Source organism: Dendrobates tinctorius, unplaced genomic scaffold (genome assembly GCF_039654945.1).
Source record: "Dendrobates tinctorius isolate UK_male_01 unplaced genomic scaffold, ASM3965494v1 ptg000016l, whole genome shotgun sequence".
Lineage (NCBI taxonomy): Eukaryota > Metazoa > Chordata > Amphibia > Anura > Dendrobatidae > Dendrobates > Dendrobates tinctorius.
This window is the reverse complement of record NW_027361684.1, coordinates 28,648,519-28,663,981: the sequence shown is the minus strand read 5'-3', so window position 1 is coordinate 28,663,981 and position 15,463 is coordinate 28,648,519. Positions and strand designations below refer to the sequence as shown.

Genomic DNA, 15,463 nt, shown 5'->3' with positions numbered 1-15,463 from the left:
CCTCAGGACGCTCCCATCCCTGTCAGTTATACTTTCACCCTTGGCATTGTGTGGTGACCCCTGAGTGTGTTAGTGCTGTGTTTCTGGTTACTTGATTCTCTGTGTATGACTCGGTCTGTTTCCTGGATATCGCTTTGGATTCTGCCTGGTACCTCCTATGTCTGTTTGGTTTTGATCTCTGCTTGGCCCTGATTATCTGCTCTGTCTCATCCCTGGTACTGTACTGTGATCCTGTGTATGACCTTTGGCTTTGTCTGACCTCCCATCTGTTTATCCCTCCTGTACCTCGTTTAGCACAGCTTCTGTACTCAGGACACGCGCACTGGCTCTATAAGCAAGTGTAGTGCGGTGTCTCTGACAATCTTATTATTAACTATAAATGTACATAAATCCCTAAAATTCCCTACCCTGCAGTCATTGTCTCTGAGTTTAGCTGTTGGTGATCAATTGCGTAATACAATTTAGACCTTATTTATCAAAATATAAAAATGGCATTGTTTCCAATACCAGCCAATCAGATCTCATCTTTTAAATTCTTGAATTGCTCTGGAAACCTGAGCTACATTACAATTGGTTGCGATGGGTAACAAGGTTTCATAAGTCAGTGTCGACAAATGAGTCCCGGGGTATATTGCTATATCATAAAATATATTTCTTTTAAGTCATAAAATACCCTGAAAAGAGTTTTCTAATTCTTTTTAATAACTGACCAGGGAAAAAGATCATCTCTATATATAAAACTGAATGTAAGTATGTATGTGTGTATCACCAACCAATCACAAAGCATCTTTCATTTCACCAGAGCAGTTCAAAAGAAGTTGACCTGTGATTGGTTGCTATGAGCAAGTTTTCCCACTTGACAACACCTCAGCAGAAACTGACATGGTGAGAGAAATCTAGCATCCCCGGGAACATAAGCTCCCAGTCATTGTCTGCTCCCAGAAAGGAGCAGAGCACATGACAGAAATTAATCCCCCCTCCCGTGGATCAATGGTATGCAAGTTAGGGCAAATCCACTCAGCGTTTTGGTACTGACCCCAGGCCTTTCTTAAAGGGATCCCCGGTATGGAAGGCAGGGCAAATCCATCCAGTGCTTTGGTTCTGACCCCAATCCTCTCTTAAAGGGATCCCCGGTATGGAAGTCAAGGCAATTGCCTTCAAATGCTCTGGTACTGACCCCAGGCTCTCTTAAAGGGATCTCCTGTATGGAAGTTAGGGAAAATCCCTCAGCGCTCTGATTCTGACCCCAGGGTTCTATTAAAGGGATCATTGGTATGCAAGTCAGGGCAAATCCACTCAACGCTCTCGTTCTGATCCCAAGCTTTCTTAAAGGGATCTCCGGTATGGAAGTTAGGGCAAATCCCTCAGCGCTCTGATTATCACCCCAGGCTTCTATAAAAGGGATCATTGGTATGGAAGTCAGGGCAAATCCACTCAGCGCTCTGGTTCTGACGCCAGGCCTCTCTTAAAGGGATCCCCGGTATGGAAGTTAGGGAAAATCCCTCAGCGCTGTGGTTCTGACCCCAGGCCTCTCAAATGGATCATTGGTATGGAAGTCAGGGCAAATCCACTAAGTGCTCTGGTTCTGATCCCAGGCCCCTCTTAAAGGGATCCCCGGGATGGAAGTTAGGGTAAATCCCTCAGTGCTCTGATTCTGACCCCACTCTCTCTTAAAGGGATCATTGGTATGGAAGTTAGGGCAATTCCACTCAGCGCTCTGGTTCTGATGCCAGGCCTCTCTTAAAGGGATCCCCGGTATGGAAGTTAGGGCAAATCCCTAAGCGCTGTGGTTCTGACCCCAGGCCTCTCTTAAAGGGATGGGACGATGTGGAATATTAGGGGTAGTAGTCCGGTGGCTTTGATGGGATGATGTGAGATATTAGGGATAGTAGTCCGGTAGCTCTGGCTGACGGGATGAAGTGGGATATTATTGTGAATGTAGCTATGCGGTGTCGGCGGGGCTCTACACTCAGCTTTATATATATATATATATATATATAGATATAATCATTATAATTTGTTATAACTAACCATAGTTAGTTACTATGCCCAGGCAGCGCCGGGCTCTTCAGCTAGTTCTAAAATAAAAAGGAGTTTAACTTAGCAGTCTGAACTGTTGCTGCTTTGGTGGTCTCAACTGGAAATGTCCCATCCATACAGTCACCTGACACTAAGGGTGACTGCAGGGTCAAGTGACTGATGGACAGGACATCAGCCCACTGAAAATGATAACATCCCATCAACCAGTCACCTGACCCTGTAGCCAATTAGTGGCCTCTGTAGTCAGGTGACTGTATGGACGTCATCACTATCTCCGGAGAGATGGATCGGCAAGAGGTGGAACTGGTAAGGAAAGACTTCAAATATTAATAATTGTACCATATATATAAAAACTTACCTTTATTTTACCTTTCTCACTAATTTATATATTGACTGTGTATGTGTGTATTGTTTGTATATATCTCTTGCTCTGGCGGACACAAGCAGGTTGTGGACATTAATCTAACAGCTGCCATGGATATTACAAGTCTCATGCAGTGGACACTGCAGATACAGATTTATTTTATTTTTTTGGCTTGTTTTTCAATAGATCAAAAAGCGCCATTCCAGTGGTAGCATGTCCGAAGATAAGTTTGCAGCATCAGCTAGAGAGTATGTCGAGTCTCTTCACCAAAACTCCAGAATTCATCTTCTTTATGGGAAAAACAATGTCCTGGTTCAACCAGTAAGTGATTTTATATTTGGGTTTCCCAATGTCACTGTCGGGAGCGGACGCCAACAACCTGGGCCTGTGCATGGACTGTATAGAGCAGTGGTCCATAACTTTTCTGATCTTGAGAGCCACATTCAGGTTAGAGAGAGGGTCGCGAGCCACATTCAGCTTAGAGAGAGGGTCGCGAGCCACATCCAGCTCCCACCCCCTTCAAAGTAGAGTCAACCAAAGCCCCCATCACAGGTATAATGATAACCAAAGCTTTTCCACAGAAATCACTCCAAAGAAGTACACTGAGATCCAGGGGTTGCCACAATACCCCCATTCAGTATTCTCCCATCAAGGACGCCCAACACACTGTCACATCCAGCTTTGAGCACCTCCTATAACAGGTAGTACCATCCTCCAGCGTACCATACCTAAAACATCTCTAAACCCCTAAGACCAGTATATGTGCATCCAGATCTCCTCTTCTGTGCAGGGCTACTCACAAAATTCACCATTTTGAGATGTACTCTTCATACCTGTTTGCTAGAACTGGAGCTAATGCAGCAAGCTGGCAGACAGTCGCGAGCTACAATTCATGGGACCGCGAGCCACATGTGGCTCCCGAGCTACAGGTTGGGGACCCCTGGTATAGAGGCTGCTTGATTTTCAAATGTTAAAGTACAAAACCTCATTCATAGATGTTGTTAGGAGTCGGATTTCTTCGTTTACTCAGCAGGGATCCAGATCCTCACATTCTGCACTCTCCTCCTATTTTTCCACTGCAGAGGAGATTGCAGAGGAGATTGCCTTGCAGCAAATCTCTCCTGAGGCTAAGTCCTTCTGTCCTCTTACTGGGCATGCTCATGGGACGATCTTCCAATGGAGATCGGGAGTCATGTGCTCAGATCCCGCTCCAGTTCTCATTGGTCCATCTCAGAGACCTGGAAGCGTGCAGAAGGTCCCGGCTGCTATAAAAGGCGCGCATGGCTGTTCCGCCATGCGCTAGTATAGACTATACTTGCTATGTGTGAATGGTGACGGATGTATGACTCTGGTGACTGACTCATTTGAAACCCCTTCCCTCTGATATTACGCATGGTGATAGGGAATTAGTTTAGTAGTCAGCGCCAGTCAGTGGCAAGCCTTTAGCCACTGTGCTCACCTTACCGCTACGCTAGCGTCCGACATCGCGATTGCTATCTGGCTTTGTCGTCGAGCGGCAGTGTCCTACGCCGCGCTGCAGTTGCAGCCCTTCTAGGCGTTCGCAGCAGCGACGTCGCACACACGGAAGGTCTTGAGGGACGCAGCTCCTCTGTCTTGGGTCCTGTGACCAGATACCGTGTGTGCATCTACCTGAAGCCTGTGTTACTAAAAGGTTTAGCGTTTTGTGTGTTTTTTGTTGCGGCACCTCTGTGTGTGAACAGAGGCCGCTCTGCGCACTCCGGGTGAAGTTTAACCCGTGTGCATCATACCGCCATATTGCTTGTCTGCCACCACTTAGCAGTAGTTATACCACCTACTGCACGGTGGACCCCGAGCAGTGAACGCACTTTATTATTATTTTATTTAGTGCGTTCCGCCGTTCCTAACATTATACTAGCGCCAGGGTCTGGCTAGTGATAGCAGAACAGCAGCAACTCTTACAGTGTATTCGGCAGCTTGAGGGCCGGCTGGCCACTCTTGAGAGGGCTCTCTCAGCTGCACAATCCACCGAAGCTGCTGTAAAGGCAATCACAGACGCGGTTTCCCGTATGTCCACGTCCTCCCCCGCGCCGACAGTTACCCGCCTCCCGTTGCCCGATAAATTTTCTGGTGATGGCGCCTCCTGTAGGGGTTTCATCAGCCAGTGCTCCATTCAGCTGGAGTTACTTGCGCGATTCCCTATGGAACGGGCCAAGGTGGGGTTTATTGCTTCCCTGCTGTCGGGAAAAGCGTCGGAGTGGGCTACGCCACTATGGGAGCGTGGTGACCCAGAGGTCCGGACCACTGCTCACTTTCTAACAGCTATTAAGCAGGTCTTCCTCGGTCCACGGGTCACGCACGATACCTCTCTTCAGCTTCTTGCTTTTACTCAGGGTGCTCTCTCGGTTAGTCAGTATGCCGTCCGTTTTCGGACACTGGCTTCCGAGTTGGAGTGGTCCGATAAAGCTCTCATCCCTGTGTTTTGGAGAGGTTTGGCGGAGCACGTTAAAGATAATCTCTCCACTAGAGAGGTTCCTGCCAGTTTGGAAGAGCTGATTGCCATTTCCACCTGCATTGACCTCCGTTTTTCGGAGCGCGGTATGGAGCGTGCTCAATCCAAACGGAAGGTTACTCCGGCTCCCAATTTTTTTTGAGCCTCTGGAACTACCCGAGTCAGAGGTTCCACCCCCAGAGCCTATGGCGGTGTCTCGCGCCGTTCTCCAGGCGTGTCCGGCACAAGACTCCAGTCGCGGTCTTTTTTGTCAACACGCGGTGTCTCAGAACAACAGTGCCCCGCAACAGCCAAATTCTGTACTGCCGGGTAAGACCCTTGTTCCTTCCCACCTTCGGCTGAAGGTTCTTGCCTGGGCACACACATCCAGGAGGGGTGGTCACTGTGGCTATATGCAGACCACAAAACTCCTGGCAGGGTCTTACTGGTGGCCGCACAGGGCTCGGGATGTTAAAAAATATATTCGGGCCTGCGCTTTTTGTGCTCGGAATAGCCTCCTTGAGCGGAGATGCCTGCCGACACACGGTGGCGTTCCACTTTAACTTCCGCTCCCGCTGTCTCCCACGGGTCCCTTCTCAGACCTGGCGATCTTGCCACCCCTGAGGCCTTCCACGTGTCCCGGGTCTCTCTGTCATCTACCGGGACATCAGACTTGCCTGCGTACGAGTCTGAGGCCTATACCTCTTTCGGGCACAAGTTGGTGGATCGTAAGGCTCAGGGAGTGGGGAGCCCTAGGAGGGAGGGTAATGTTAGGAGTCGGATTTCTGCGTTTACTCAGCAGGGATCCAGATCCTCACATTCTGCACTCTCCTCCTATTTTTCCACTGCAGAGGAGATTGCCTTGCAGCAAATATCTCCTGAGGCTAAGTCCTTCTGTCCTCTTACTGGGCATGCTTATGGGACAATCTCCCATTGGAGATCGGGAGTCATGTGCTCAGGTCCCGCTCCAGTTCTCATTGGTCCATCTCAGAGATCTGGAAGCGTGCAGAAGGTCCCGGCTGCTATAAAAGGCGCGCATGGCTGTTCCGCCATGCGCTAGTATAGACTATACTTGCTATATGTGAATGGTGACGGATGTATGACTCTGGTGACTGACTCATTTGAAACCCCTTCGCTCTGATATTACGCATGGTGATAGGGAATTAGTTTAGTAGTCAGCGCCAGTCAGTGGCAAGCCTTTAGCCACTGTGCTCAGCGCACCACTACGCTAGCGTCCGACATCGCGCTTGCTATCTGGCTTTGTCGTCGAGCGGCAGTGTCCTACGCCACGCTGCAGTTGCAGCCCTTCTAGGCGTTCGCAGCAGTGACGTCGCACACACGGTAGGTCTTGAGGGACGCAGCTCCTATGTCTTGGGTCCTGCTCCTGTGACCAGATACCGTGTGTGCATCTACCTGAAGCCTGTGTCACTAACAGGTTCAGTGTTTTGTGTGTTTTTTTGTTGCGGAACCTCTGTGTGTGAACAGAGGCCGCTCTGCACACTCCGGGTGAAGTTTAACCCGTGTGCATCATACCGCCATATTGCTTGTCTGCCACCACTTAACAGCAGTTATACCACCAACTGCACGGTGGACCCCGAGCGGCGAACGCACTTTATTATTATTTTATTTAGTGCGTTCCGCCGTTCCTAACAGATGTCCCAAGAAAATCTTTCACCGAGCTACCACTCCCCCCAGTAATTGGGATCCTTTTTGGTTGTGATGTGAATTCGTTATAACTGACTGAAACGTGCTTTCTTGCATCCATTGTGATGGCAGCAGTCTACTATCACTCAGGTGTAATGTCACAACAAATGACATTACATTGTCCACACTTTTTATCCATTGACTTTTAATAATGGATCAGTCAAAAAACCGATGAAACTTGGATTGAGCACTGAAGTACAAAGTCTGTCTTCAGATCTTCTGCATTTTATGGATCCCCATAGACTTTAATGACAGAGTCTGATTCGCAAAATGGATGACAATAGTACATGCTCTGAGTCTCACAGACCAGAGACAAGGATCCATTTTTAAAACTCATATGTTCATGGCTCAATAAATCCCTGTTGGTTCCTGTCCAAGAAAAAATGGACAGTACTAAGACATGTTGTTAGGGATGGCGGAACGCACTAAATATAAATAATAGGAAGTGCGTTTGCCGCCCAGGGTCCACCGTGCAGTAGGTGTAACAACCGCTGCTGAGTAATGGCGGACTCACTATGTGGCGGTATACTGCGCTCGGGTTAAACGTCACCTGAGGTGCGCAGAGCGGACTCTGTTAAACTCACAGAGGCCCTAAAGCATAAACGCCGAGCCTGTTAGCTTCACAGGTCTCAGCTGGCGTGCACACACGGTATATGGTTACAGGACACGGCCCAAGACAGAGGTCGGTGTCCGTCTTGACCTACCGTGCGTGTGGCGTTGCCACCGCGGACGCTGGTAAGTGCTGCTAACTGCAGCGCTGCGGTAACTACTGCCGCTATACGATAGTGCCGTGAGGCGTGACACCATCAGACGCTAGTGCAGAGGTGCGGTATGCACTGTGGTCTATAGCTTGCCACTGACTGGCGCTGACTTTCTCTCTAGTTCCCTATCCACATACGTAATATCAGAGGGATGGGGTTTCAAATGAGTCAGTAACCAGAATCATACATCCGTCACCATTCACACATAGCAAGTATAATCTATACTAGCGCATAGGCGAGCGGCCATTAGGGCCTTTCATAGCCATGCGCTTCCGGGACCTTCCAGACCTCTGAGCTGGGCCAATCAGATCAGGACAAGGACCTGAGCACGTGACCCCCCGATCTCCACTGGGAGATCGTCTCGTGGGCATGCCCAGTAGCGCGACGAGAGGACTTAGCCTCTGGAGTGGTTTCCTGCAAAAGGTTGCGCTACCATTGCTGGTCCAGAGGTGGCAGCAATATCCAGACCCAGAGAGCTGGTCTGAGCAGGGCGCCAGGATCGCTGAGATTGCTGTGCAGGTCCCTGAGCGGTTGGAAAGGAATGGGAGGCCACCGGATGTATGGCTCTGGATTCCCGCTGTGCAGCTGCAGGAGTCCGACGCCTAACACATGTACAACAAAAGTGTGAATGTAGCCTTACCTGGCAAACCTGTGTTCTCACAGTAGCGTACCTAACTGAACCCCATTTCTAATATCATGGAAGCTTTCCTGAATTACAGGAGTTTTCAGGTTTTAGAATATTGATTGCTCATCAGTAGGATAGGCCATCAATATGAGATTGGTGGGTTCCATCTCTTGGCACTGAGGCCTTTTAAACTCCCTTGTGATGCCAGAGCAGCTTGCCTGACAAAGTCTTTTATATGATCTCAGCTTCCTACTGTGATGACTCTAGCACCCTTGTTATGAGATCATAGTAGATCTTGTATATCCTTACCTATTGTCAGTCACTTACAGTACCTATAGATTAACTCATTTATTGGCTCTCCGGAAAACCATTTCCGATGTATGATGCATTCAATTTTTGTGATGTGGATGGAACTGTCCCTTACATGGTGTCTAGTAGTAGTGGGCACTATAATTTTTTTTAAGAGGACCTTTCACCAGTTTGAGCAAGTTAAACAGGCCACATGATGGAATAGTGGCTACAGAAGTTTTATTTTTTAATTTCTCCTTTCTGTTGCTGATATTAGCTTGTAAAGTATAGGTTATATTTTATGTTATAGTTCAACTGAGCATTTCTAGGGATTTTTCTATGGGGCGCATACTTCTTTGCCTTCATGAGATTGATCAATCATGAGCAGGCAGTGTCATCCAGGGTAGAAAAAAACAAGCCCTCCTCTCCTTTCTGATTTCTGCAGCTATTGTCTAGAGATACAGCAGAGCTCAGGTATGCATCCTTACAAATACTTCCAGCTCTCATTTCATGGCAGTCAGTGCAGGGGGCAGGGTGAGAACCGACATCACTGCGGCATGAAATCTGGAAGTGTTTGTAATGACACGTAATCCAGCTCTGCTGTAGCTCTACACAGTAACTGCAGAGATCGGTGTAGAGAGGAGAGCGTGTTCTCTTCTCCCCTGCATGTTGCTACCTGCTTATGATTGGTCAACCTCATGCAGGGAAAGAAGTACACACACTCTCAAAAAATGTCTGATATCTCTCAGTTGAACTATAACATAAATTATAATCTAAACTTTACAAGCTAACACCTTCCCAATGGAAAGGAGAAATTAGTAAATAAAAACTACATTTAACTCAGTTCTCAGGCCACAATGCCATAATGTGGAAAGTTTAAAATGCTCAAACTGGTTAAAGGTCAACTTTAAGATGACAGTAGGCCACCATATCTCAGAGATTTTGTGCAGCTGCACTGATTGCACATGTGGTATGTTCCCCTAGGTCATTGTCTAATGCAATCATGTAGGGTATATCACACTGACATACTATATCACTGCATTCCGGAGTGTCTTTTTTTTGTATTGAACTGATATTTCGCTTCTGTCGTTAGAAAGAAGATATGGAAGCTATTCCTGGTTATTTATCCCTGCATCAGAGTGGTGAAAACTTAACATTAAAGTGGACACCAAACCAGTTGTTAAATGGAACATTGGGAGACTCGGAACTTGAAAAGAGGTAATTTTCACATTAGAGATGATCACAAAGATTAGCAGAACCCTGGTTCAGTGGCTATGTCGATTGTCCATGGCAGCTGAACCAAAGACCTGTGAACCTCCTCCTACTTCCTAGATTCCCTGCCGCTTTTTCTTCTACTGATTAGTAGGCCATGCTCAATGTGACCATTGTGGCTCAACACATTCTGGATTTCACACTGAGCTTACTAAAAATTATAAATTATGGGGAAGATGACAGGTAGGAGGAGGTTTTGGTCCTGGATTCTGGTCTACTGAAGTGGCACCTGGACCAAGGTCCTGCAAATCTTTTTGTTAGTTTCTAGGTCTCATCTATTATTCATAATACTCATCTGTTTCACTGAAATAGCACATTATAGCGATCTTCTGATCGTCAGATATCTCCCACACTCTTCCTCTCTTTCTGACAAAAACAGAATTACAATAAGTTTTATAAATCTTATCTTTGCTAAATTCTCAAATCCCTGTGTAGTCAGCTCCCTCTAGAGGTTAAATTAGAATTCTTGTGAATGGAGGCAAGAAGTCACCACTTATACTTATTTGCGGACAAATTGCCGTCACTGTAGAGTTAAAAGAAATTGAGTTAATTGTGTAGATATTATATTTTAAGGAAAATAAATGCTGATGGAAACTATTTACAGCAACTTAGATTTTTTGTTCCTAGACCTCTGTGACTCAGCCTTGCAAGACTGGTGTGTTGAGATTTGATCCACCCAAACCTTAATTTTATGTTTTAGGCTAGGGTCAGTCAGTGAAAAAAATCGCTCATCCGCACTGCCCCATTGAATAACATTGGTCTGAGTGTACAGACATGTTTCCCAATGTCTTCTGTTCACTCTGGGTACTTCTGCAGCTTTTTGTAAATTCTGTTCTGTAGCGCGGACCTGAAAGATTATTTCATCAAACTTTATAAGGGAAGGGATCACTTTCTCAAAGATTTGAAGGGGATTGCCCATCTTATAAAATAATGGCATATTGGTGGATTATACACTACCATTCAAAAGTTTAGGGTCATTTAGAAATTTCCTTATTTTTGAAAGAAAAGCACAATTTTTTCCAGTGAGGCTAACATTAAATGATTCGGAATTACACTCTATTCATTGTTAATGTGGTAAATGACTATTCTAGCTGCAAACGTCTGGTTTGTAATGCAATATCTTCATAGGTGTATAACGGCCCATTTCCAACAACCATCACTCCAGTGTTCTTATGGTACTTTGTGTTTGCTAAATGTGTAAGAAGGCTAATGGATGGTTAGAATACCCTTGAAAACCCTTGTGCAAGTATGTTAGCACAGCTGAAAACAGTTTGGCTGATTAGAGAAGCTATAAACCTGACCGTTCTTTGAGCTATTTGAGAATCTGGAGCATTACATTTGTTGGTTCCTTTAAACTCTCAAAATGGCCAGAAAAAAAGAACTTTCAAGTGAAACTCGACAGTCTATTCTTGTTCTTAGAAATGAAGGCTATTCCATGCGAGAAATTGCCAAGAAACTGAAGATTTCCTACAACAGTGTGTACTACTCCCTTCAGAGGAGAGCACAAACAGGCTCTAACCAGATTAGATAGAGAAATGGGAGGCCCGGCTGCACAACTGAGCAACAAGACAAGTACATTAGAGTCTGTAGTTTGAGAAATCGACCCCTCACAGATCCTCAACTGGCAGCTTCATTAAATAGTACACACAAAATGCCAGTGTCAACGTTTACAGTGAAGAGGCGACTCCGGGATGCTGGACTTCAGGGCAGAGTGGCAAAGAAAATGCCATATCTGAGTCTGGCTAATAAAAGGAAAAGATTAATATGGGCAAAGAACACAGACGTTGGACAGAGGAAGCTTGGAAAAAAGTGTTATGGACAGACGAATCCAAGTTTGAGGTGTTTGGACCACACAGAAGAATATTTGTGAGATGCAGAACAACTGAAAAAATGCTGGAAGAGTGCCTGACACCATCTGTCAAGCATGGTGGAGGTAATGTGATGGTCTGGGGTTGCTTTGGTGCTGGTTAAGTGGGAGATTTGTACAAGGTAAAAGGGATTTTGAATAAGGAGGCTATCACTCCATTTTGCAACGCCATGCCATACCCTGTGAACAGCGCTTGATTGGAGCCAATATCATCCTACAACAGGACAATAACCCAAAGCACACCTCCAAATTATGCAAGAACTATTGAGGGAATAAACATGCAGCTGGTGTTCTATATGTAATGGAGTGGCCAGCGCAGTCACCAGATCTCAACCCCATTGAGCTGTTGTGGGAGCAGCATGATCGTATGGTACGCAAAAAGTGCCCATCAAGCCAAACCAACTTGTGGGAGGGACTTCTGGAAGCACGGGGTGAAATTTCTCTAGATTACCTCAGCAAATTAACTGCTAGAATGCCAAAGGTCTGCAATGCTGAAATTGCTTTAAAGGGAGCATTCTTTGACAAAAACAAAGTTTGAAGGAGAAAATTATTATTTGAAATAAAAATCTTTTTTTCGAATCTTGTCAATGTCTGGACTAGATTTTAAATTCATTTGGCAACTCATTTGATTAATAAAAGTACAAGTTTTCATGGGAAACACAAAATTGCCTGGGTGACCCCACACTTTTGAATGGTAGTGTAGTTGTAGCACATTGGATGGCTGAGAGCACTGCTGTTTGCTAATCCTACTCTGATGCCCCTTTGTTCTTATGATCGGTTGGGGTCACGGAAGTTGGATCTCCAACCAATCATAAATTAACAACCTATCCTAGAACTATTGCACTCATTATCATTATTTTGGGGCCAAATACATTTTTTGATTTCTTATATAAAAAGTTTCAATCAGATCAATGGTACCAGTGGATATATTTTTCTGTGTATACATAAAACTCACAATACTTGTGCGAAGGCGATTAGTATGAGCCACCTCCGTTCATAGGAACACATTTTTGTTTTTAGAGTACAAAGCGTCCTACCGTAGTCCCATATAGTGACAGTTTGCACCATTAAACTATAATTCTCACTGTACAGGAAAAGCATAGGAATCCAGCTTTATTTATTCAGAGTCAGTGAACAAAGGAAAATCCATCTCCAGGTGACCATCGGCCGCTGTGCCGGTCTCCTAAAGACAAGCAGCGATCTGCACTCAATCAATAAAGCAGAAGGAAAAATATTAATGTAACATTTTACTTTTGTAACTTGGGTTAGGAAACCCTTATAGCTGAAAGCTCAGAGGACAAAACACTGTTTAATAACTTTGTCCTTTTACCATCTTGATTAATAGTCACCCTGATATCTTTTATACACGTTTACTTTTGGCCGTTTTTCAGATCTGAACATCGTATGGATGCAGATTAGATCATAATAATCAGATGTGACAAAACTCCCCGTATATATTAGGGTACAGTTCCATGGCACCTTGCTGCTTAAATGCACAATTCATACCTATAAATAGTAACCATTGTTTTTTTTTCATAAATCAATAGTACACATGAAAATAAAAAAAAAACTTTTGTAATATATCTTATTAGAGAAATCCACTAGAGTGAGACAGGAGATGAAAGTTGGTGCTCAAAAAGTTCTATAGAGTGCTGTGACTGCCCTTTCAGGAGATTTCGCAGCAGAATGTCTGTATTCCGCTAGCTCCTCCCACTTACATAGAATTTTAAAAGCACCAACTGCCATCCCCTATCATGGTAATGAGAAAGTCTGTCTTCACTAATGCAGATTTTATCCATTAATTGAGAATGAATGATCAGTCCAGAACGAGAAAGAAGCAGATTGCTCTAATAAGATATATTACCAAGTTGCTTATTTTTCTTGCATATTATTGATTTATGAAATAAAAAATAAATTACAGTTACCTTTAAGCTACAATATTTTAAAAAAAATGCATTTCATTATGTGGGGACCAGACAGATGAGAGTCAAGCACAGCTCTGCAGACAGGAGAGGAAATTGCATTTTTTTTAGATAAGTGCTGCATGAGCTGTCACGATTCAGATCAAAGAAATGAGTGACAATTATTTCCTGAATATCAGCTGCAGACACAATTTATAAACCCTCAGTGAATATCGTGCTGTTTTTTTCTTTGCTCCACAAACATGGAAATCACCAGTGTAAATGACTAATATTTAAAAAAAATGTAAGCGACTATCATTACTCAGGGACTAGCTACAAATCCTGCAGCCTCAGGTTTTACAGTGCCTTGAAAAATTGGGATTTTATGTGAAATATAAACAGTAAGTAGCAAGTTTTATTACAGGGTTTTCTGGTTATCTAAAAAATTAAATTTGAAGAATTGCGGTGTGCATTTGTATTCAGCCCCAGTCAATGCTTTGTTGGACCACTTTTCACTGCAGTTACTGCTGTGAGTCTTTTGGGGTCTGTCTCTACAAGTTTTGCACATCTATAAGCTGAATTTTTTCCCCATTCTTCTTTTCAGCCTCGCTCTAGCTCAGTGACATTGGATGGAGATATCTGTGAACAGCAATTTTCAAGTTTTGCCACAGATTCTCAATGGGATTTAGGTCTAGACCAGTTTTCCCAAACTGCAGTTCTCAAGAAACCCAACAGTGCATGTTTTCAGAATTTCCTTAGTATTGCACAGATGATGGAATAATTATCAAAGCAGCAGAACTGCACAGGTTCTCTAACTTGTGCACTACCAAGGAAATCCTAAAAACATGATTTCTTGGGGGCCATGAGAACTGGAGTTTGGGAAACACTGGACAAGATTGTGACTGGGCCATCCTAACACATGAATATGTTTTGCTCTAAACCATCCATTGTAGCTCTGGCAGTATGTTTAGGGTCTTTGTCCTGTGAAAAGGTGAAGCTACACCCCAGTCTCAAGTCTTTAGCTGCCTCTAAACAGGTTTTCCTCCAGGATTTCCCTGTATTTAGCTCCATCCATCTTCCCACCAAATCTGACCAGCTTCCCTGTCCCTGCTGAAGAAAAGCTTACCCTCAGCATGATGATGATACCACTATGTTTAACAGTGGGGATGGTGTTTTCAGGGTGATGTGCAGTGTTAGTTTTCCGCCACACATAGCATTCTGTATTTAGCCCCAAAATTTCTACTTTGGTCTCATCTGAGCAGAGCACCTTTTTCCACATGCTAGCTGTTTCCCCTGCATGGCTTTTTGCAAACTGCAAACAGGACTTCTTATGGCTTAGTTTCAAGAATGGCTTTCTTCTTGCCACTCTTCCATAAAGTGTGCACACCACAGCAATAAAACAGCGATATCCAAGCATCGAATCTCTCTCTGAAAATGAAAGGGAGAAGTAGTGGGTCATTCATATGCTCCCCCCAAGAAAAGCCACTGAGGGGTGATCCCACCATACCGCCAACTGGTGATTATCTCTCCCCATCGGTGCCCTAGATCACCACCTAGTGCTTTGTTACTGCCAATACGTGGTTCCTCTACCCATGCAACCAAAGTAATTGTTCCCCTACTTACAGTACGTGGTATTCGCCCCAAATTTTCTTGTCCATTGCAACTCTCCCCTTAGCTTAGGGATTACAGTCCTGTCTGGATAATGGAAAAAATTACGGTACATTGAATTGTTGAGGGAATACTATAGATATTAATTAAGAAAGGGGAGTGATCATTATTATTTAGTTATTTATTTACAAGATCTAACAACTTTTTTTTTGTTTCTTCTTGCAGTGTTTTTTGGGATTATGCCCTGATAGTGCCAATAAGTCAAATAGTCTGTATCCATTGTCACCAGCAGCGTAAGTATAAAGCATCACATTATGGTGTCAACTTACCTTACCTCCCCTATAACAATAAAAGTCCCAACTGTTCATAACCAATTACTATTTTAGGTAGGAAAATGCTATGATGTTATCTGATGTTTAACATTAAAATGTAGTTTGTACATTAAAGAGGTTGGCCACTACTTTTATATTGATGTCTAATCTTTACGTTAGGCTATCAGAATTTGATTGGTGGGGGGTTAGACACCGAGCACTCCTGCCAATCAGCTCTTAGTGGAGGCCGCC

General features: G+C 44.5%; 1 protein-coding gene across 2 annotated transcripts in view; it reads left to right on the top strand.

Moving 5' to 3' along the window:
- The window catches only part of SGSM2 (small G protein signaling modulator 2), a 507,471-nt gene that overhangs the window by 420,658 nt on the left and 71,350 nt on the right, over positions 1 to 15,463 (top strand). For both annotated transcript variants that reach the window (XM_073565606.1, XM_073565605.1), the window contains exons 7-9: positions 2,591 to 2,725; positions 9,346 to 9,470; positions 15,126 to 15,193. In XM_073565606.1, coding sequence (XP_073421707.1) covers positions 2,591 to 2,725; positions 9,346 to 9,470; positions 15,126 to 15,193 — 328 coding nt within the window. The remainder of the gene's footprint in view (positions 1 to 2,590; positions 2,726 to 9,345; positions 9,471 to 15,125; positions 15,194 to 15,463) is intronic.